A 24835-nucleotide genomic window follows, 5' to 3' on the forward strand; every position below is an offset into this window, starting at 1 on the left:
TGACAATGCAGTGCCAACTTCTTCTGTCCAAGGCATCTTTCTCCCAGGGGTTGACATTCATGTCAGTGTTCTTCATCTGGTGCTTGAGCACGTCTTTGTAGGGCAGCTTCTGACCACCATACTTCCTCGTTCCTTCACGTAGCTCGCCATAGAAAACAGCTTTGGGTAAACGATCATTACTCATTCTTGTGACATGACTAGTCGAATGTAGCTGAGAAGCTGTAATGAGCAATTCTACACTGACTGTCCCAGCATGTTTGAGCACCTCCACATCCGGTACCCTCTCTTGCCACTTGATGTGTAATATTTAGCGTAAATGCCTGTGTTGTGTCTTGGTCAATTTCTTGATGTGCTTCTGATACAATGTCATTGTTTCAGTTGAATAAAGCAGAGATGGTAAAACATCTGTGTTGTACACTTTGACGTTGGTTGCCATTTTAATGTCGTGGAGAGACCAAAGTCGCTTCTGCAAAGCACCAAAGTCTTTTGTAGCTGATTGAATTCTCCTCTCAACTTCCAGATCTGATGAGTTGGTGTTGGTCACAGCACTTCCTAAGTATGTGAAAGAGTCAGAATATTTCAGCGCAACCCCATTGACCGATATGACTAGTGGTTTGGTCTCACTCGGACTACACAGAGGAGGAGACTGGTACAGAAGTTCGGTTTTGGAGACATTGATTCTTAGGGCAGAAAGAGCGGCAACAAACGAGAAGCGGTTTACAATTTCTTGAATCACATTAACATCAGTAGCAACCAGGGCTGAGTCGTCTGCATACAGAAGTTCTCTGACGCATCTCTCTCTTGATTTGGTTGAGGCTTTGAGTCTTGACAGGTTGAACAATTTTCCATCTGAGCGAGTCCTGATGTACACACCTTTGTCCAAATTATGGTCCATTATTTCCAAAACTGCAGCAAGATAGAGTGTAAACAAAGTTGGAGCAAGAACGCTTCCCTGTTTTACCCCGTGGTTGATGGTGAAGTCTTTGCTGACATCTCCTCCAATAGATACTTTGCCAGACATGTTCTCTTGAAACAACTTGATCATCGTAACCAGCCTATCTGGACAGCCATAAGTTTTGAGCACTTCCCAGAGTGTTTCTCTGTCCACCATATCAAATGCTTTTGAGAAACCAACAAAGACAATGTACAACGGTTGCTGCTGTTCTACCGCCTTCTCCTGGAGTTGCCTCAAAGTAAAGATCATGTCAGTGGTTGCTCTTCCAGCCCTAAAACCACATTGGCTTTCTGAGATGATCTTGAGCTGGTTGAGCAGTATCTTCGCCATAGTCTTGCCAGCTGTGGACAGAAGGGAGATTCCTCAGTGGTTTCCACAAACACTACGGTCGCCTTTCTTCTTGTAGATGGTGACTATCAGCGCATCTTTGAAGTCCTGAGGGAGATATCAACTCTGCCAACAAGCATTATATAAGTTTAACAGTTCAGTCTTCAGAGCAGGACCACCTTGCTTCAGTACATCTGATGGAATGCCGTCTTGCCCGGGTGCTTTACCACTTCTGGTATCTTCTAAAGCCTTATTAAGTTCTGTCATAGTGATGAGTCCACATCGCTCTTCTCTTACCAGTCTAGTTGTGAGCCTTTCACATGCATTGCGGTCAGCCGCACCTTGTTGGTTTATAAGGTTACAGAAGTGTTCCTTCCGTCGCTCAATGATGTCTTTCCTGTCAATGCATAGATTGCTTCCATTTGCAGTTTTTACTGGGGTCACTGTATTGCTTCTTGGACCATAGGTAGCTTTCAGTCCTGAGAAGAGCCCATGGTAGTCATTCCTGTCTGACATTGTTTGCAGTTCTTCTGCTTTCTTATTCCACCAGTTGTTCTTCATAGCCCTGATCTCCCTTTGAACTTTGGCTTTCACGGCCTTAAATGCTGCTTTGCTTCTTTCAGAGTTCTCTTTCAAGTGACACATATAAAGCCTTTGTTTCATCTGTAACAGTTCTGGAATTGAATCATTCTGTTCTTGAAACCAATCAGGAGTTTTACTCTTAGGGTGACCAAACACCGCACTTGCAGTTGAATGGATGGTTTTCTTGAGCTGCTTCCAGCATTCTTCAGTATTGGTTGGGTCATTGAGAGGGTCTTTGTCTTCTTGGAGAGATAATGTCAATGCTGTGACAAGTCTCCTCTGATATTCTTCACTGGCCAACTTGTTGACATCCAATTTCTTGGGTGCTGCACTGGGTGTTTTTCGCCTTGGCAGCAGCAGTTTAAGTCTAAGTTGTGATCGTACCATGTAATGATCAAGTGAGCACTCTGCTCCACGCATTCTTTATGTCGATAGAACCTCCGGCATATCTGCTGTGCGAATCACGATGTAGTCAAGCAAATAGAGATGCTTTGACCTTGGGTGCATCCAGGTGAAGTAGTTCTTCTCGGGTTGACAAAAGAAAGTGTTGGTAATACCCAATTTCTTCTGAGCGCAGAAGTTTAGCATAAGGTCACCACTGGTGTTCTTTCTGCCTTTACCAAATTTGCCAATGACGCCTTCATAGGTACTGTGATTCATGCCTACCCTGGCATTGAAATCTCCCAAGATGAGCAACTTGTCTGCCCTAGGGATATTGTCAGTTACTTCAGCCAGTTCCTGATAGAAGGACTTCTTGTCTTCGTCAGAATATGCCATGGTTGGTGCATACGCATTGATCAAACTCAGGAAACGATTCTTTCCCATGGGAACATGTAGTTGCATGATCCTTTCAGATATCCCTATCAGAAGTGTTGGCGATTTACTAGCAATCTTGTTGGAAATAGCAAAGGCTACACCTGCATCTCTCCTTTCGTTGGTTTTCCCAATCCAAAAGAAAGTATGAGAATTTTCTTGGATCTGACCTTGTCCTTCAATCCTTGTCTCTTGGTATGCAGCAATATCAATCTTGTATCTTGCCAATTCCTTAGCTGTCAAAGCAGTTCTCCTTTCCGGTCTTGAGTCGTTATCCAGCATCGTTCGCACATTCCATGCGGCAACAATCAATTTCATCTTCTTAAACTTCTTAGCGCAGTGGTGAAGGCCCATTGGCTGCGGTGAGCCAGCCAGGTGAAATCTGAGCAAGCTTTCTTTACTCCACCTTTTCTAGTGGCTTCCCCTTCCAGGGCGGGCAGTGCTATTCCTAAAAAGGGCTGCCTGGACACTCACGTAGCTGCCTCAACCCTGTTGTTGCTCAGAAAACTCAACAAGGCAGCGACCATCTTATGTGAGCCGCCTATGTGCAGAGTTCATGCTAGCAGCTTCCAGCTCCTCAAGCCTGCTGCCTTCACATGGCCTCCATCGCCACAGGGCTTTCCACGCCATTCAGAAACTCTACTCCAACACGCCTTGCACAGTAATAAGACAGACGGTGTCGTGCCCCCACCATACAGTCTCTCTGGGCTTCCAAATCTGATGCTGAGTGGTACACAGGAGTGTAACAGACTTCGCGGATAAGGAAGCTGCCCCACAGTGACAACTAACTAGTCTAGTGATGCCCTCCGTTGACCAGCACTCTGGTTCCTCCGCATGCCACAGGGTGGCTGTACCATTGACCTTTTTGGATTCATCTGCCACAGACACCATAAGACGCCCTACTGCCGGTGTCTTTGTTGGGTGCAGCCTTTGCCTGAAGAGGCATAACCTACAAAGTAGCAAAGGCAAGCTTACCTCCCTGACTTAGCTAGCCGCGATCCTACTACTAGAGCTAGTCTAGCAGTATACCGACGGAACGTCACCTTCACGCTAGGTTAGACCTGCCAGAGAACGAATCTCCGCCGTACTTCGCTGATGTTCGGCCAGTATCATTCCTACACCACTGTAAAGCGCCAAGGTAGGATTTTGTAGGAGAACAGGCTCAATAAACTGATTATAAAGGCTGGCTGTGATGTGATAGAACGAAGGATCCTATGGAAAGTCCTGGCAATTCTGGACAATGTTTCTTGCCCTCTGCATGCCACCTTGGCTGAACAGGGGAGCACTTTCAGTAGTAGACGAAGACAACTGCACTGATCTGAGGAGCTCTATATGAGGTTGTTCTCACCCTCGGCCATGAGACTTTATAATGAGTCAACCTACAGCTGGGGAAATGGTGACCCTTTTGTGTTGAAGATAACTGTTTAAGGTAACTAACTTTTTATTCTTTCTTACTTCTCTTCTAGTATTTGTATACTTGTATATCTGTGCACTTGTAATGCTACTGTGACATTGTAACTCCCTTCGGGATCAATAAGGTATCTATCTATCTGTTTGAACCAGCGGGAGATGAGGGACTGTTGCACACTTGTCCTGCCCAAAACATGGCTTCAAGACGCCATTTCAGACTTGGCAATTGAGCTATTTGCTAATCTCCTATTGGGTGGACAGATATGCTGCAACCTCTGGCAAGACCTGTGGAAGAGAACTGTTTATCTACATCAATAACAACTGGTATGTGGATGCCTCGGTAGTAATGGCCCAATGCTCACTGCAGAAAGAGTTTTAAATGGTGAAGTGCAGGCCCTTCTACTTACTGAGGGAGTTCACTGCCATGGTGATTATTGCTGTTTACACCCCCAACCCCCGTGCTGTGTGCTAGGGAAGTGCTGCAGGAACTCTACGGTGCCATCTGCAACCTCGAAACCACTCATCCAGATGTTGCTGGTGGCTGCAATCATACCAGCTAAAAAACAGTCCTGCCAAAATTCTGCCAGCATGTCAACTTCACAACCAAAGAAGGGAATATATTTGAGCTGGTTTATACCAACATTCATGGACCCTACAAGGCTATCCCCTCCCCTCACCTTGGATGTTTAGACTACATATCCACTTTGCTAATCTCTGCGTACAGACCGCTAGCTAAACGAGTCAAACCAATTCACAAAGAGATCAGGACCCGGCCAGAAGGTGCCACCTTAGCGTTGTAGGACCGTTACGAAAGCACGGACAGGAGCATATCCAGGGAGGTGACTACCTACAATCATCACATCAACGTGATGAATATTCGGGATCGGGGACTGGCTACACAGGAAAGTGCATAGAGGGCATTATTGTGGTTAAACACTACACTGCCAGGGAAAACCAGAGACCATGGCTGACTGCAGACGTTTGTGCAATATTTAGGGATCTGGACGCTGCTTTTAGATCGGGACAGGACAACTCTGTCAGCAAGAGTTGTGCCCTCCCATGTCATCAGGAAGGCAAAGTGCACAGAAAGTCCACAGACATCTTTGTGATGCCAAGGACACGCGGTGCATGACGCAAGGTATATAAACCATCACAGATTACATGTCCACTCTGTGCATCACCAACAGCGACGTCTCCTTTCCTGATAGACTGAATGCTTTTTATACAGGGTTTGACCAGTTCAATGATGTGACATTGAGGATAGCCCCCTCTCTTTCTGAGGAACAGGTGCCCTGACTGGTTGCAGTCAAGGTGAGGAGGATCCTAGCCAAGGTAAACCTGTGCAAAGCTGTAGGCCTGGTAACGTACCTGGTCAGGTCTGCTAACAGAGGTCGCAGACATCTTTAATATCTCTCTGAAACAGTCCACTGTCTCGCCAGGCTTCAAGACAGCCACCATCATTCTGTTGCCCAAGAGAGCAATAGTAATTGGCCTAAATGGTTGGCCGGTGGCACTGACTTCAACACTTGGTGTGCGTTTGTCCAGCAACAGTTCCTACAGCTATAGTCTCTTCACCGATGAAAGGGACGACAGCTACAACTAAATGCAATAAGGCTTGTTACTGGGCAAAAGTGAAATTTGCCGTTACCTTATTTGTTTGCCTTTACTTTTGCCATGTCTTTGTGTATTATTTTGCTGTATTTAACGTGTGCAATAAAACAAGTTACTGGGCAAAAATGACAATTACATCTATTGAATGTTTGCACAAGCAATACATTAATAAAGCACCTTGTTAAATGTATAAAACATGTCTGTATCAGTGTTATCTTGTATTTCCATACAATGTTACATTAGGCTGTTACACATCTATTGTCAGATATTGTTATGGTGTTGGAGGTTGCGTTCAAGAAAATGAAATGCCACGCTGCTGCCAGCATTTGTTCCGGCACGTCATGACAGCGGTTTTAAAGTTAGCCGGTTACCCTGTACATACTACAACGGCCAACCGGTGTTTTCAGATTTAAACACTCTGGAGAGTGTTTTAGAAAAGCTCCGTTTTCGGGGGAGGAAAACGCCATTTCAGTGTGGACGGAGGGTCAAAACGAAGAGAAAACGCTTCAGTTATGGACTTATCCAGTCTAGTGTGGATGTAGCCTGGGTAACAGCTTCTTCCCTCAGGCTGTGAGACTAATGAATACCCTCCTACCACCAAGGTCTCATTAATAGGAGTGCAAGCTGTTTACTATATTGTTTATTGTTTACCTGTTCTGTGCTTTACAACATGCATTTTGAATTATATTTTAACTTTTCATGGTATAATGGTTTATGTGCTGTGTGTGATGTATGTTGTTTGGGTGCACTGTCGTCTAGAGGAACATCATTTCATTTGGTTGTATATATGTACAACCAGATGACAATAAACTTGAACTTGTAATCTGTTTTCTCCCATCACTTGCACCCAGATCCCCCAGCTGCCCCTGTAACTACCAGACCGTTGGTATCTTAAGTTGCTACAGATTATACACACAAAATATGCCCGGTTGAACTTGCTGCATGTCCTGGTAGTATAGCGGCCAGCGTAGTGCTTTACTGTGCTAGTGATCTGGGTTCAATTCCAGCTGCTGTCTGTAAAGAGTTGGTATGTTCTCCCAGCGATCGTGTGGGTTCCCTTTGGGTGTTCGGTTTCCTCCCACATTCTAAAGACGTACAGGTTGGGGTTAGTAAGTTGTGCATCTCGCTGTATGTTTTGATGTGCTGTATATATGACAAATGAAGCTAATCTTTAATAAAGCTAAACTTTTATAAGACCGTAAGATATAGGAGCTGAATTCGGCCATTTGGCCCATCAAGTCTGCTCTGCCATTTCATCATGGCTGATCCAATTTTCCTCTTGGTCCAAATCTCCTGCCTTCTCCGCATATTCCTTCATGCCCTAACCAGTCAAGAATCTATCAACCTCTGTCTTAAATATATATAAAGACTTAGCCTCTCCACAACTGCCTCTGGCAAAGAATTCCACAGATACACCACTTTCTGGCCGAAGAAATCCCTCTTCATCTCCATTCTAGAAGCATACCCCTGTATTCTGACGCTGTCTCCTCTGGTCGTAGACTCTCCCACCATAGGAAATATCCTCTCCACATCCACTCCGTCGAAGCCTTTCACCATTCAATAGGTTTCAATGAGGTTACCCCTCATTCTTCTGAATTCTAGTGAATACAGGCACAGAGCCACGAAACGCTCTTCTTATGACAAGCCACTCAATCCTGGAATCATTTTCATGAACCTCCTTTGAATCCTCTCCAGTCTCAGTACAACCTGCTCTCTTTTAAAGCTTTTATAGGTATGTAAAAAGGAAAAGACTGGTAAAGACAAATGTAGGTCCCCTACAGACAGAAACAGGTGAATTGATTATGGGGAGCAAGGACATGGCAGACCAATTGAATAATTACTTTGGTTCTGTCTTCACTAAGGAGGACATAAATAATCTTCCAGAAATAGTAGGAGACAGAGGGTCCAGTGAGATGGAAGAACTGAGCGAAATACATGTTAGTAGGGTAGTGGTGTTAGGTAAATTGAAGGGATTAAAGGCAGATAAATCCCCAGGGCCAGATGGTCTGCATCCCAGAGTGCTTAAGGAAGTAGCCCAAGAAATAGTGGATGCATTAGTGATAATTTTTCAAAACTCATTAGATTCTGGACTAGTTCCTGAGGATTGGAGGGTGGCTAATGTAACCCCACTTTTTAAAAGAGGAGGGAGAGAGGAACCGGGGAATTATAGACCGGTTAGCCTAACGTCAGTGGTGGGGAAACTGCTGGAGTCAGTTATCAAAGATGTGATAACAGCACATTTGGAAAGCGGTGAAATCATCGGACAAAGTCAGCATGGATTTGTGAAAGGAAAATCATGTCTGAGAAATCTCATAGAATTTTTTGAGGATGTAACTAGTAGAGTGGATAGGGGAGAACCAGTGGATGTGGTATACTTGGATTTTCAAAAGGCTTTTGACAAGGTCCCACACAGGAGATTAGTGTGTAAACTTAAAGCACATGGTATTGGGGGTAAGGTATTGATGTGGATAGAGAATTGGTTAGCAGACAGGAAGCAAAGAGTGGGAATAAACAGGACCTTTTCAGAATGGCAGGCGGTGACTAGTGGGGTACTGCAAGGCTCAGTGCTGGGATCCCAGTTGTTTACAATATATATTAATGACTTGGATGAGGGAATTAAATGCAGCATCTCCAAGTTTGCGAATGACACGAAGCTGGGCGCAGTGTTAGCTGTGAGGAGGATGCTAAGAGGATGCAGGGTGACTTGGATAGGTTGGGTGAGTGGGCAAATTCATGGCAGATGCAATTTAATGTGGATAAATGTGAAGTTATCCACTTTGGTGGCAAAAATAGGAAAACAGATTATTATCTGAATGGTGGCCGATTAGGAAAAGGGGAGGTGCAACGAGACCTGGGTGTCATTATACACCAGTCATTGAAAGTGGGCATGCAGGTACAGCAGGTGGTGAAAGAGGCGAATGGTATGCTGGCATTTATAGCGAGAGGATTCGAGTACAGGAGCAGAGAGGTACTACTGCAGTTGTACAAGGCCTTGGTGAGACCACACCTGGAGTATTGTGTGCAGTTTTGGTCCCCTAATCTGAGGAAAGACATCCTTGCCATAGAGGGAGTACAAAGAAGGTTCACCAGATTGATTCCTGGGATGGCAGGACTTTCATATGAAGAAAGACTGGATGAACTAGGCTTGTACTCGGAATTTAGAAGATTGAGGAGGGATCTGATTGAAACGTATAAAATCCTAAAGGGATTGGACAGGCTAGATGCAGGAAGATTGTTCCCGATGTTGGGGAAGTCCAGAACGAGGGGTCAGGGTTTGAGGATAACGGCGAAGCCTTTTAGGACTGAGATTAGGAAAAACTTCTTCACACAGAGAGTGGTGAATCTGTGGAATTCTCTGCCACAGGAAACAGTTGAGGCCAGTTCATTGGTTATATTTAAGAGGGAGTTAGATATGGCCCTTGTGGCTAGGGGGATCAGAGGGTATGGAGGGAAGGCTGGTGCAGGGTTCTGAGTTGGATGATCAGCCATGATCATAATAAATGGCGGTGCAGGCTTGAAGGGCCGAATGGCCTATTCCTGCACCTATTTTCTATGTTTCTATGTTTCTAACCTTTCTGAGATAAGGGGCCCAAAACTGCTCACAGTACTCTAACTGAGGTCTCACCAGTGCTTTATAAAGTTTCAACATTACATCCTTAGTTTTATATTTTAGTCCTTTTGAAATGAATGCTAACATTGCATTTGCCTTCCTTACCACAGACTCAAATTGCAAATTAACCTTTAGGGAATCCTGCGCGAGGACCCTGAAATCCCTTTGCGCCTCAGTTTTTTGTACTTTCTCTCCATTTATCTCCATTTATCTCCTTTTATTTCTTCTACCAAAGTGCATGAACATACACTTCCTGACACTGTATTCCACCTGCCCCTTCTTTGCTCATTCTCCTAATCTGTCTAAGTCCTTCTGTAGCTTTTCTACTTCCTCAGAGCTACCTGCCCCTTCATCTGTCTTCATATCGTCTGCAAACTTTGCAACAAAGCCACCAATTTCATCATCCAAGTCATTGGTGTATAACCAAAAAAAGAATTGGCCCCAACACAGACCCCTGTGGAACACCGCTAGTCACTGACAGTCAGTCAGAAAAGGCTCCCTTTATTCCCACTCTTTGCCTGTTGCCAGTCAGTCACTGCTTTATCCATGCAACACACACAGAATGCGGGGGAACTCAGCAGGCCAGTCAAGCATCTGTGTAAAAGAGTACAGTCGACATTTTGGGCCGAGACCATTCATCAGGACTAGAGAAAAAAAGATGTGGAGTAAGAGGTGGAGGGAGGGGAAGAAGAAACACAAGGCCCTGAATTGTAGTTTAGGAGGTGGTGTAGGGGCAGGTGTAGCACTTGTTCCGCTTGCAAGGATAAGTACATGGAGGGAGATCAGTGGAGGGGACAAATAGACAAGGGAGTCGCATAGGGAATCCATGCTAGAATCTCTTCTGTAATACCATGAGCTTGTAGCTTCTTAAGAGGCCTCGTGTGCAGCACCTTGTTAAAGGCCTTCTGAAAATTCAAATACACAACAACTGATTCTCCTTTCTCTATCCTGCTTGTTATTTCTTCAAAGAATTCCAACAGATTTGTCAGGCAAGATTTTCCCTTGAGGAAACCATGCTGACTATAGCCTATTATCATGTGCCTCCAAGTACCCTGAGACCTCATCCGTAATAGTTGACTCCAATCTTCCCAACCTCTGAGATAAGATTAACAGACTAATTGGCCTATAGTTTCCTTTATGCCCAAGAACCTTCTGTCCAGTTATGGTAACTTCACACACGTCATGCCCCTGACATCTGGAACTTCTACCATACTGCTCGTGCCTTCCACAGTGAAGGCTGATGCAAAATACTTATTCAGTTTGTCCACAATTTTGTTGCCCTCCATTACTACCATCTCCAACATTGTTTTCCAGTGGTCCGATATCCACCCTCACCTCCCTTTTACACGTTATGTATCTGAAGAAGCTTTTGGTTATCCTCTTTAATATTATTGGCTAGCTATTTTCGTATTCCATTTTTTTCTTAATGACTTTTTTAGTTGCTTTCTGTTGGTTTTTAAAAGTGTCCTAATCCTCTAACTTCCCACTAATTTTTGCTCTATTATATGCCCTCTCTTTGGCTTTGACTTCTCCTGTTTGCTATAGTTGTGTCATCTTTCCTTTAGAACACTACTTCCTCTTTGTGATGTATATATCCTGTGCCTTCCAAATTGCTTCCAGAAATAGCTGATTCCCTAGTTGGCTCAACTGAAGCTGCTCTAAAAAGCCATCTCATAGACACTCTAGAAATACCGCCTCCTGTAATCCAGCACCAACCTGATTTTTCCCAGTGTACCTACATATCGGTCCTCCCATGACTATTGCAACAGTGCCCTTTTGGCATGTATTTTCTATCTCCCATTGTGAGTTGTAGGCCACATCCTTACCACGGTCTGGAGGTCTGTGTCCTGCACCTTGGATGTAACTATCTCTCTATGTGTTCTATCTCTCATCCCCTCAGCCTCATGAATGGTATGGAATTCATCGAGTTCCAGCCTCAACTCCTTAACGTGGTTTGTTAGAAACTGCAGCTGGATGCACTTCTCGCAGTTGTAGTCATCAGCGACACTGGAGGTCTCCCTGCCATCCTGCCTGGCATCTCTACTGTCCTAGCTGAGCAGATATAAAGGAAAAAAACTTCAGCTTTTCTTTCCTTTGCTTTCTCTGACTGAAGCCTCTCCTCACGGAAACCTCAAAAAGCTAAAGCCCCAAGATCACCTCCCTGACTATGTACACTCCGATGATGGCTGCTGCGATGATGGCTATTTATCTTTTAATTCTATTGAAATCAATCCAAGGCAAAGTAGTCAGGGTCCAATAGTTGGAATCACCGAGTAAATGCCAGAAAGAGAATTACTTTTTGTGTATAGCAGTCAGATAACTAAGTACTTTCCAGCCACTAAGTAGTTTTTTCCACAAGATTATACTCAGAAGTTGAAAGTTCGAAGTATTATTATCAAAGGATCAAAGACCGACTTTATTCACCGTATCCACTTGCATGCTAAAGGCTAAAGTCAATGTAGGTCCCTTGGAAGGCGAGAAGCGGAAATTGATATTGGGTGATAAGGAAGTGGCTGAGGCATTGAACAACTATTTTGTGTAGGTCTTCACGGTGGAGGACATGTCTAACATACCAAAGAAGGATGGTATACACGAAATGGGAGGTGAGGACCCCAATAAAATCATTGTCACTAAACAGATAGTGATGAGCAATCTAGAGGGCCTGAAGGCAGATAAGTCTCCAGGTACTGATGGGATGCATCCCAGGGTGCTGAGGGAATTGGCAGAGGTTATAGTAGACACATTGGTAATCATTTATCAAAACTCTGTAGACTCTGGGCAGGTCCCAGCGGACTGGAAGACAGCAAATGTCACGCCACCTTTTAAAAAAAGGATGTAGGCAAAAGATGGGCAACTGTAGGCCAGTTAGCTTAACATCTGTAGTCGGGAAAATGCTTGTAGCTGTCATTAAGGAAGAAATAGCGAAACATTTAGAACAGTGGTCCCCAACCTGCGGGCCATGGACTGATACATTGCCACGAAGAATGCAGCGGTACAGTGGTAGCCAGAATGCACCCAGCACATCTTTAAGAAAAAAGCCGAAATAAGCAAGCTAATTAATTAGGTGCTGCTTGGCACGTAAATGTCGGCCCAGATTGGAGGCGATTGCTGATTGCGTCGCCTCTGATCTGGGTGGACATTTACGTGCTGGGCGGCACCTATCTAATTAGCTTACTTATTTCGGCTTTTTTCTTCAAGATGGGCTGGGTACGTTCTGACTACTGCTGCACCATTGCATTCTTCGTGGCAATGTATTGGTCTGCAGCCTGGAGGTTGGGGAACCACTGATTTAGTCATAGTCATAGTTATTGTCATAGTCATACTTTATTTATCCTGAGGGAAACTGATTTTCGTTACAGTTGCCCCAACCAAGATTAGAAAGGAGTGGTTCCATTAGACAAATGCAGCATGGATTCAGAAAGAGCAGGTCCTGTTTGACAAACTTACTGGAGTGCCTTGAGGACATAATGAGTTCCAGAGGGGGGAATAGGTGGGTGTTGTAAACTTGGATTTCCAGAAGGTGTTCTATAATGTGCCGCACAAGAGACTTATAAATAAGATAGGGATGCATGGATAGTGGATTGGTTAACCAATAGAGTTGGTAGAGTTGGCAGAGAGTTGGTATAAATGGGTGTTTCTCCGGTTGGCAGTCAGTGGTGAGTGGGGTTCCGCAGGGGCTGGTGCTGGGCCCGCAGCTGTTTACCATTTACATTGATTTGAAAGAGGGGACTGAATGTAGCATAGCAAAATTTGCCGATAACATGAAGCTGAGTGGAAAAACAAATTGTACAGGGGATGTAGAGAGTCTGCAGAGAGATATAGATAGGTTAAGTGAGCGGGCCGACATTGGTAAATGCGAGATTATCCACTTTGAAAGGAATAATAGAAGAGCGGATTATTATTTAAATGGTGAAAGATTGCAGCATGCTGTTGTGCAGAGGGACTTGGAAGTGCTTGTGCATAAATCGCAAAAGGTTGGCTTGCAAGTACAACAGGTTATTAAGAAGGCAAACAGAATGTTGGCCTTCATTGCTCGAGGGATTGAATTCAAGAGCAGAGAGATCATGCTGCAACTATACAGGGTACTGGTAAGGCCGCACCTGGAGTACTGTGTGCAGTTCTGGTCTCCATACTTGAGGAAGGATATACTGGCTTTGAAGGCAGTGCAGAGGAGGTTCACCAGGTTGATTCCAGGGATGAAGGGGTTAAACTATGAGGAGAGATTGAGTTGCCTGGGACTATACCCTCTGGAGTTCAGAAGAATGAGAGGGAATCTTATAGAAACATACAAAATTTTGAAAGGGATAGATAAGATAGAAGTAGGAAAGTTGCTTCCATTGGTAGGTGAGACTAGAACTAGGGGACAGTGCCTCAAGATTCAGGGGAGAAGATTTAGGACAGAGATGAGGGGAAACTGTTTTTCCCAGAGAGTTGTGAATCTGTGGAATTCTCTGCCCAGGGAAGCAGTTGAGGCTTCTTCACTAAATATATTTAAGATACAGTTAGATAGGTTTTTACATAGTAAGGGAATTAAGGGTTATGGGGAAAAAGGCAGGTAGATGGAGCTGAGTTTACGGACAGATCAGCCATGATCTTATTGAATGGCGGGGCAGGCTTGATGGGCCGGATAGCCTACTCCTGCTCCTATTTCTTATGTTCTTATGTTAACATGCAACAAAAACAATAGCATTCAATAATTATACAAAAATAAATTGAGGTTGAGGTATAGGTATGGAATAAAATGTGCATTCACACATCAACACCAGCATGTAATTACAAAGTAAACAGCATTACAAAAGTGTGGTTTAAAGTGTTTGCAGTGCAGTGACATGATGGAGTCGATGGGCTGATTGGCCAAATTCTGCTCCACTATCTTGTGTTCTATTAGACTAACTGCCTGAGGGAAGATACTTTTAAGATGGCTTGAATTATTGTTGTTTAAATTGTCCTTAAGTGCATGCATGTTACCATATACTGCCTTGAGACTCATTTTATTGCAAGGATGTACAAGAAAAATACAATAGAATTTATGAAAAAACTATATTTAAACAGACAAAAACTGACAAACAACCAATGTACAAAAGAAGACAAACTGTGCAAATAAAAAATATGATACTGAGAAGATGAGTTGTAAAGAATTCTAGAAAGTGATTTGTGGGCAATGTATCTTTGACATTTGCCCAGTGCCTGGAGCACCATGGCCTGGTTCTGGGTGGTATATACTTGAATTGTTCCAAGCAGACAGCAAGTAAAGGTGGGGAGCAGTGAAGGGAAGTATTCGGCAGCAGAAATCAGTAAGCTGGTGTGACCTAGTTACTGCAGATCTCTGTGTTAAACCCATGAATTAAACATCATAGCTTTAAGCTGAAAGTTTTGTTTTACATCATTTTTTTCACACTAATCTTCATTTCTCTTCTGAAAGGAGCGATTGCTTGCTTAAGGCGTAGTTCCACAAGCATCTGCTCCCCATCCTACAGTTACTTTTACCCAGCTGGCTGTTTGCTTGCAAGTCGTGGCTTTTATACTGCTAAGGTTAACAGTTGCTGTGCCAGCAGTTGACCTTGCTTGCACATCTCCGGCTAGGGTGAGTGGAAGGCAATACAGAGTGAAATTGTATACAATTTAGAATTCAACAGTTTCAGGTAAAATACATAGAATCATAGAGAAATACAGCGCAGAAACAGGCCCTTTGGCCCATCTAGTCCATGTCAAACTATTATTCTGTCTAGTCCTGTTGAGCCACACTTGGACCATACTCTACCATTCATGTATTAATCCAAACTTCTCTTAAATGTTTCAATCAAATCAGGATCGGATTTAGTATCACCGCCATATGTTGTGAAATTTGTTAACTGAGTGGCAGCAGTACAATGCAATACATGATAATATAGAAAGAAAATAATTAAATCAATTTCAGTAAGTACATGTATTAAATAATTAAATTAAAAATAGTACAAATACAGAAATAATATATTAAAAAATGTTAGGTAGTGTTCATGGGTCCAATGTCCATTTAGGAATCAGATGGAAGAGAGGAAGAAGCTGTTCCTGAATCACTGAGTCTGTACCTCCTTCCCTGACGGTAAAGTGAGAAGAAGGCGTGTCCTGGGTGATGGGGGTCCTTAATGGACGCCACCTTTCTGGAGGCTTGTTCCACACTTGCGCCACCTTGTGAGTGAAGGGGTTCCTCTTAAACATTTCATCTTTAGCCTTTAACCTATGGCCTCTAGTTCTAGTCTCACCCAACCTCAGTGGGGGGAAAATGTCTGCTTGCATTTACCCTATTTATACTGCTCACAATTTTGTATACCTCTATCAAGTCAGCATCCATCACTCAGGACCCTCACCGTCTGGGACGTTACCTCTTTTCATTACTGCCACCAGGGTGGTGGTACAGGAGCTTGAAGAGCCACTTTCAGTGATTTAGGAGCAGCTAGAGCAGCCAGGGTAGTGTAGCAATTTAATGTAAAACTATTAAAGCACAAGCAGCCCAGGTTCAATTCTGCTGCTGTCTGAAGGAAGTTGTCTGTTCTCCCTGTGACTGCTCAGGTTTTATCTGGTGCTTTGGTTGCTTTTCCAAACACACATGGGTTAGGTGCATTGGTCACATGGGTGTAATTGGGTGGTGTGGGCTTGTTAAGCTAGAAGGTCCTGTTACCATGCTGTATTGCTAAATTTTAAAAAAGCTGCTTTCTCTCGGCCATCAGATTTCAGAATGGTTTATGAGCTACCTCGTTATTGGAATTGTTTGCACTATTGTAATTTATAGTACAGTAATCTTTATCTTTGCACTGTACTGCTGCAAAACAAGTTTCATATTATAAACAACCGGTTAAAGACAGAACTGGCACCAGTAGGCGGAACGTGGATGCAGCCTAAGTAGCCGAATCCCAAAGGAGCTTTACCTTTAGTTCCACCCAGTTTATGTCTGGACCTTAGTTCTAACTTCAGAAGCATTCCATGGTGCCCCTCCATGTTTGGAGGCAGTTACTTGGTGTACTGGTTCCTCTTCAAAGAGCAATACACACAAACTATTCCCAGGATGTGAAGGCTTCAAAAAGTCTTGGACTTTCTCTTCTGTAGATTTTGAAGTGAGAACCTTGTGTGAGAAATGAACCTCACTGAGGCCGTACAATCCATTGTATGTTCTGAGTCAGGGAGATAACGACATAGAGCGATGTAGACACCAGTCTGATTGTGTTAATTTTGGAAACTCTACATGGATTGGCACATCTGGAAATTGGAACCCCTGATATCAGAGAGTCTGGTCTAGCTAGAGATGACCTGCCCCCGTCAGCGAGTCCCGGGATCAGAGGCCTGTACCTCATAACCCCACAATTGGAATCCTGGGATCAATATCCAAAGTTGAAGACCGAAGTTGGCCAGTCTGGATGTCTGTGAGTGTGGCCCGGGACTGGAAGCCCAGAAGTGCTTGTCCTGGGTGTGTGTGGGAGGGAGGAATGGGACTTGTTTTGCTGCTGTTGTTTTGTTTCTGTTATGTTGTTGCTTGCGTTGTTCTGCTAAACATTGTAGGCATGTTATGTTGACACTGGAATGTGTGGTGACACTTGCAGGCTACCCCCAGCACATCCTTGTGTTGTGTTGGTTATTAACACAAACAATGCATTTCACTGTATGTTTCGATAAATAACTAGATCTGAATCTAAATGCAATGGGGAGGATTGGAGCTTTCCATGTCACTTGAGTACAGACAGCACGTTAGTGAAGTGTGAGCTGCCAATAAACACTCTTGCCTTTCCCATTCCCCTTTGCTCTTTCAGCCCATATGAAGGGTCACAACCTGAATCATCGACTGTCCACATCCCTCTACATTAGAAACATAGAAAAATCTACAGTACAATACAGGCCCTTCAGCCCACAAAGCTGTGCTGAACATGTCTTTACCTGAGCAATTACCTAAGGTTACCCATAGCCCTCTATTTTTCTGAGCTCCATATAACTGTCCAGGAGTCTCTTAAAAGACCCTATCGTATCCATTTCCACCACTGTCACTGGCAGCCCATTCCATGCACTTACCACTCACTGCATACAAACCCCTGATATCTCCTCTGTACCTACTTCTGAGGACCTTAAAACTGTGCCCTCTCGTGCTAGCCATTTCAGCCCCGGGGAAAAAAGCCTCTGACTATCCGTAAAAATAGTGGATCTTTTATTATTTCCTTTGATATTAGTTGCTAGCTTTTGAACCCATGGGGATAACTTCACTGTCCATGACTGTAACCTGATTCTATGATCTACATACTCAATTTCAGGGACTGTTTACAACTCAGGTTCTCGATATTGTTTTTATTTGCACAGTTTGTCTTTTGCACATTGATATTTATCAGTTTTTGCTTATGTATAGCTTTGTCATATTCTATTGTATTTCCTTTTGCCTGTAAATTCCTGCAAGAAATTAAATCTCAGGCTAGTATATGATAACATATGCATACTTTGATAAAAAATAAATTTGCTTTGAATTTTGAACATCCCTGGCAGAACTTCATGTTCTCTTTTTAAGCTTTAGGTCATTCAAAATTCTTCACCCTAAATCCTGTTCAACCACTCTGTGTATGGTTCTACCCTAGATTCTTGTAAAGTAATGTAATTTCTCTAACTTCAAATTTCAGATTAGCTTTCTGAACACAACCCGGTGGCTCAATTTCCAAATGCATCCTATAATATTCCTTTGAAGCATTTCGGGATATTTTTACTCTTCTGAAACTCTCAAAACGAAAATTATTGTTCTGCTTGCTGAACTGAACTTCACTTTGGCAAAGGTCAGGGAGTGTTAGTGACGTGTGTTGCTGTTTCTGGTGACTTTTGTGTTATTGTTTTCTACTTTACCTCATTGAGTTTCTTAATTTTCAAATGTTTATACATTCTATTTACAGGTCTGTAACTGGAAAAATTGTCTCTAACTTGGTCATTTTTGCTTTGGTTTTGATTTCTGCTTCTTACTAATTAACAGGTAGAAATACAGTCTCTCCATTTACCTGTAAATTTTTGATCATGAGCAATGATGAATTCTGTGGTTAGATTCCTGTATAACATTCCTGACTCTAAGCTGACGCATTGCAACTTTCCCACTGCCCACTGTAGTCGCTGGCTCTTGAGTAGTACTTGACTCAGTGGGTGAACGCTGTGGAATGTGAACCCTGTGTTTTGCTGCCCACTTACACACCTATTCCTACTGTTCAGACTGGTTCAGTGCCAGGCTGCAGCTCAGACTTGAGTGCTGCATGAGCTGAGGCAGAACCTGCTTTCCACATTGGTGGAAATAAATTCAGATTTGACACAGATTTATTTATCTCATGTACATCGAAAATGTACATCTGCAAAATGTGTGCTGGCATTGACAACCAACACCCAAGGGTGCCCTGGGGGCAGCCCACAAGTGGCTTGGAATGTTGAACATAACAGTACAGTCGGCACACATTCCAGCGCCAAAATAGCATGCCCACCATGTTCAGCAGAACAAGATAGCAACAGCAAAGCAAGCCCTTTTCTTGTGGAAATGGTGGGGTTTCTCTTTGATTTGTGTCTGCGACTTAAAGGAGAGTGGAGTTGATGGAAAGGACAAAACTGAGGCGGGCTGCTTGTCTCCCACTCCCATTCAGTCACGCTGACAATAATGCATGAAAGGTTTCCAGTGTGCCCGTCTCTAGAGGCATGAGTCATTCCTATTAATGAGTCAGCCAAAGCCAGGATGGGAAATCGGTCTGGGTTCAGCGCTCAGTCACCCGTTTCCCTCGTTGCCAGCAGGTGTCGTTAGGGAAGCTTCTTTGAGGTCCAGAACAAAAACTGCCCACGCATTTGTCATCCGCACTACTCATCCCCGACTCCCAGGACAAGTGTCTCATCGTCTGTATGTCTGTAGGACATTCTCAGGCACACTCATCCTCTGTCTTATTTAACACTCACAATCTGGACTCTGTACTGCTTTTGTCTGGGATCTGCAAGACAGTAATATCTTTTGTTTCTTCTTTCAATTCTCCTGTCCTCCACCCCGCCACCACCACTCTTCACTGACTCATCCTGTTCCAGACTTGCGAGCCCATGGGATCATCTCTTTTAATTATACATGCATACAGAGCCTGGCCTGGAGCCAGGCAGCAATGTTCACTTGCTAAATTGATGATGTTGTATTTGAGGGCCCACTGCTGCAACACTAATGTTGCTATGATAGCTTTCATTTTTGGATTGATTAAGCCTGTGGCTCAGATTGCATAGGATAATGTCCCTGTGGTTTGTGAACTTGGAGACTATGATTTCCTTTTCTTGTATCTCCCTCCACTTCAACCACCACCATCCAGATTCATTTATTTATAAAACGTACATCGAAATGTACAGTGAAATGTGTTGTTCGTGTTAGCAACTAACACAACCTAAGGATATGCTGGGAGCAGCCCACATATGTCGCCACATATTTCTGGCATCAACAAAGCATGCCCACAATGTTCAGCACAACAATACAAACAAAAGCCACAAAACAACAGTCCAGCACTCTAACAGATTTACATAGATGTTCTGTTGAAAGTGTCCTGACTGGTTGCCTCATGGTCTGGTACAGCAAGTCAATTGCACAGCAAGTACAAGAAGCTTCAGGGAGTAGTGAACTCAGTCCAATATATCATGGGCACATCCCACCCCATCATTTGTGGTATCTACAGCAGGTGCTGCCTCAAGAAGGCAGCATCTATTATCAAAGATCTCCACCATCTGATCCATGCCATCTTCTCTCAGCTACCATCGGGCAGGAGGTAAAGAAGCCTGAAGTCCCCAGGTTCAGGGACAGCTACTTCTCTTTAAACATTCAATTCTTGAGCCAACTGGCACAACAATAATCATTACAGTTTAACAACATGATGAACCCTGACTATGTTGTATTGAAATGGACTTAGTTTTTTTTGTTCTAATAATGTTCTGTAAACAAAGGTGTGTAATTTATGTTTGATGTTTTTCTTGTGAACGCTGTTTATCTGACGTTATGTGTCTGTGATGCTGCTGCAAGTGTTTCATTGCACCTGTGCACACATGTACTTCTGCATATAACAATAAACATGATTTGGGCTTTGATTATACACCAGTTTGGGCCAGATGGCCTGTTCCCTTGCTGTGCATGTGATGTATGTATGTGAGAGGACTTCAGCACTCCACTGTCCTTTTCAAACCCTGCCCCCTGTGAAAGCACTGCCCTCCACTTTCACTGCACCAATCCCAACCTTGCCATCAAAACCACGGACAAATGGGGTGCTGTTGTAGTGTGGCAGGCTGACCTCTTCTTTGCTGAGGCAAGACAGCAACTTTCAGACATCTCCATAGGGTCCTTCCTTGAAGAGGACCCTATTCTGGACCATCAGAAAACTGTCTCTGATGTCATCACTAACCTTAAGCTCTGGAGAACTCCCATCCACTGCCAACAAACTCTTAAGTTCCCTTACTGCACACTGCTCGCTTCTACCTCCTACCCAAGATCCACAAACTTGACTCTCCAGGTAGGCCAGTTGTCTGTGCCTGCTCCTGTCCCACTGAACTCATGTCCTCATACCTCGACCCTTGGTTCAATCCTTTTCCATCTACATGCACAACACTTCCCTTACTCTTGATCTCCTTAGTAACTTTCAATTCCCTGGCTCTGACCATCACATTTTCCTCATGGATGTCCGGACCCTATACACTTCTATCCCCCATCAAAAAAACTTAAAAAGACCAGTTCCCTCCACCACCACCTTCCCCCATCTGGCAGAATTGGTTCTCATCCCCCACTTTCTCCAGGCTGGAGGGGTAGCCATGGGCCCCAGCTGTGTCTGGCTTTCTGTTGGCTATGTAGAATGGTCCATGTTCCAAACCTTCACAAGTAATACCTCTCAACTTGGGCCATCTATTGTGTCCGGTGCTCCTGATGTAGCCTCTTCTACATTGGTGAGACCTGTCATAAATTGGGGGACTCCTTCGTTGAGCACTTTTGCTCCATTCTTTAAAAGCAGGACATTTTAATTTCAGTTCCTATTCCAGTTCTGACAGGTTGGTTCATGGCAGCCTCTTGTGCCATGATGAGGCCACCTTCAGTGTGGAGGAGCAACACCTTGTATTCCGTTTGGGTAGCCTCCAACCTGATGGCATGAATATCAATTTTTCTTCCTTCCCCTCTTCTGTTCCTTGCCACTCTGGCCTCTTACCACTTCTCACCTGCCTATCACCTCCCCGGGTCTCCTTCCCTTTCTCCTATGGTCCACTCTCCTCTCCTATCAGATTCCTTTCTCTCCAGCCCTTTACCTTTTCTACCTGCCTGGCTTCACCTATCATCTAGCTAACTCTACCCCTCCCCTCCGTCTACCTTTTTACTCTGGCATCTTCCCCCTTTCCAGTCTCGCCCAAAATGTTGACATTTATTCATTTCCATAGATGCTGCCTGACTTGCTGAGATCCTCCAGCATTTTATGTGTTACTCCAGATTTCCAGCATCTGCAGAAATTCTGGTGTTTGATGTATGTATGAAATGTGATTAGCATGCATCCTAAGTCCTATTCTCATTTTCTTTTCCAATCCAGGTCGGCGACAGATTCATCACCTGGGCAACCAGCTCCAGTTAAACCAACATTGCCTGGACACTGCTTTTAACTTCTTCAAAATGGCCGTCAACAAGCGTCTCACTCGGGGCCGAAAAATGAGCCATGTGGTCGCTGCCTGCCTCTATCTGGTCTGTCGGACGGAGGGGACTCCTCGTATCCTTTACACGTGGTGCTGATCGAAAAGGGTAATTTAATGGTGATACAGAGCATGTTTAAAGAGTCTCTGTTAAAGCAGAAATTGGTTGTGTGGTGTTTTATTCAAGTTGCTTTGCTTTCAATGTGTTTTGTGGAGGTCTACAGGTACTTACTGACAGGTCTGTGCGGATTGTTAAATGGCAGGTTGTTACGGGGTAAGTGCTGTAAATACTGTGGATATTGCTTCCATTGGCAGCTGTGCCCATGTTGGTCAGTTTCAGGTTGACTTTAGAGATTAGCATGCAGAGGTTCGTTGTGTCATAAGTTTGTATTGAATTCAGAACAATCTGCATATCCATAGTACTGCAGAGAACAAAGTTCAAAGTAAAATTTCTTATCAAGGTATGTATATATTACCATATACAACCTTGAGATTAATTTTCTTGCATGCAATTATGGAAAAAAATTACGGTAGTATTTATGAAAAATTATACATGAAGGCTGACAAACAACCAATGTGCAAAACAAGATAAATTGTCCAAATATAAAGTAACACTGAGAACATAAGTTGTAACAAGTCCTTGAAAGGGAGTTTGTAGAATAGGTTCAGGGTTATGGTGAGTAAAGTTGTTTGTGCTAATTTTGGAGTCTCGTTGTAGGGTATTAATTATTTTCAGCTGAAATTGAACTTTGGGAGTAACCTTAAAAGTACGAGTGCAGTGGTGTGGCATGTTTCAGAGGACACACCAAAATGAGACCTTGATGGTCTTCTCTGTTAGATCCTGAAGATCCTGTGGCAGTCTGCAGAGAACAGCAATTATAGGGAGTAAAGAATTGGATTAAAAAATAAAGTTGGAGTTAAAGTATGGATGTGGAATAAAATGTGCATCAACAGTTAAGTACCAGCATACATTTACTGTTGCTGGTATTTATTATTTCTTTCTTAAACTGCATCAATATCTGCACTTCTGAAAGTTGTTACTTGTCCACAAAGAACTGTCTCCAACTTGGTGTTGGAGACAGGTCCTTGTGACACTTACATGCCAGTTTTCCATAAGACCATAGGATATAGGAGCAGAAGTGGGCCATTCGGCCCATCGAGTCTGCTCCGCCATTCAATCATGGGCTGATCCAATTCTTTCAGTCATCTCCACTCCCCTGCCTTTACCCTATACCCTTTGATGCCCTGGCTAATCAAGAACCTATTTATCTCTGCCTTAAGTACACCTAATGGCTTGGCCTCCACAGCTGCTTGGGACAACAAATTCCACAGATTTACCACCCTCTGACTAAAGTAATTTCTCCACATCTCAGTTCTAAATGGGCGTCCTTCAATCCTGAAGTCGTGACCTCTTGTTGTAGAATCCCCTACCATGGGAAATAACTTTGCCATATCTAATCTGTTCAGGCCTTTTAACATTCGGAATGTTTCTATGAGATCCCCCCCCTCATTCTCCTGAACTCCAGGGAATACAGCCCAAGAGCTGCCAGACGTTCCTCATACGGTAACCCTTTCATTCCTGGAATCATTCTTGTGAATCTTCTCTGAACCCTCTCCAATGTCAGTATATCCTTTCTAAAATAAGGGGCCCAAAACTGCACACAGTACTCAAAGTGGGTGTCATGAGTGCCTTATAGAACCTCAACATCACATCCCTGCTTTTATATTCTCTACCTCTGGAGATGAATTCTAACTTTGCATTCGTCTTCTTCACAACCGACTCAACCTGGAGGTTAACCTTTAGGAAATCTTGCACAAGGACTCCCAAGTCCCTTTGCATCTCTACATTTTCAATTCTCTCCCCATCTAAATAAAAGTTTGCCCGTTTATTTCTTCCACCAAAGTGCATGACCATGCACTTTCCAACATTGTATTTCGTTTGCCACTTCTTTGCCCATTCCCCTAAACTATCTTAAGTCTCTCTGCAGGCTCTCAGTTTCCTCAACACTATGCACTCCTCCACCTATCTTTGTATCATTGGGAAACTTAGCTACAAATCCATTAATACCGTAATCCAAATCATTGACATACATCGTAAAAAGCAGCGGTCCCAACACCGACCCCTGTGGAACTCCTCTGGTAACTGGCAGCTAGTCAGAATAGGATCCCTTTATTCCCACTCTGTTTTCTGCCAATCAGCCAATGCTCCACCCATGCTAGTAACTTCCCTGTAATTCCATGGGCTCTTATCTTGCTAAGCAGCCTCATGTGCAGCACCTTGCCAAGACCTTCTGAAAATCCAAGTACATCATGTCTACTGCATCACTTTGTCTACCTTGCTTGTAATTTCCTCAAAGAATTGTAATAGGTTTGTCAGGCAGGATTTTCCTTTCAGGAAACCATGCTGGCTTTGGCCTATCTTGTCATGTGCTTCCAGGTACTCCATAATCTCATCCCTAACAATCGATTCCAACAACTTCCCAACCACTGATGTCAAGCCAACAGGTCTATAGTTTCCTTTCTGCTGCCTCCCACCCTTCTTAAATAGTGGAGTAATTGCAATTTTCCAGTCATGTGGTACAATGCCAGAATCTATCAATTCGAAAGATCATTGTTAATGCCTCCGCAATCTCTCCAGCTACTTCCTTCAGAACCTGCGGGTGCATTCCATCAGGCCCAGGAGATTTGTCCACCCTCAGACCATTAAGCTTCCTGAGCACCTTCTCAGTCTTAATTTTCACTGCACAAAGTTCACTTCTCTGACACTCTTGAATGGCCGGTATGCCACAGACGCCTTCCACTGTGAAGACTGATGCAAAATACGCTTTCAGTTCCTCTGCCATCTCTGCATCTCCCATTACAGTATCTCCAGCGTC

General features: G+C 43.7%; 1 protein-coding gene across 3 annotated transcripts in view; it reads left to right on the forward strand.

Moving 5' to 3' along the window:
* The window catches only part of brf1b (BRF1 general transcription factor IIIB subunit b), a 460829-nt gene that overhangs the window by 70722 nt on the left and 365272 nt on the right, over positions 1-24835 (forward strand). For all 3 annotated transcript variants that reach the window (XR_011887761.1, XM_072272380.1, XM_072272371.1), the window contains exon 3: positions 21863-22036. Coding sequence is in view for 2 of the 3 variants with exons in the window: in XM_072272380.1 (XP_072128481.1) it covers positions 21863-22036 (174 nt within the window). In the remaining variant the exon portion in view is untranslated. The remainder of the gene's footprint in view (positions 1-21862; positions 22037-24835) is intronic.

The sequence above is a fragment of the Mobula birostris genome, chromosome 1 (assembly GCF_030028105.1).
Source record: "Mobula birostris isolate sMobBir1 chromosome 1, sMobBir1.hap1, whole genome shotgun sequence".
In the NCBI taxonomy this organism is placed as follows: domain Eukaryota; kingdom Metazoa; phylum Chordata; class Chondrichthyes; order Myliobatiformes; family Myliobatidae; genus Mobula; species Mobula birostris.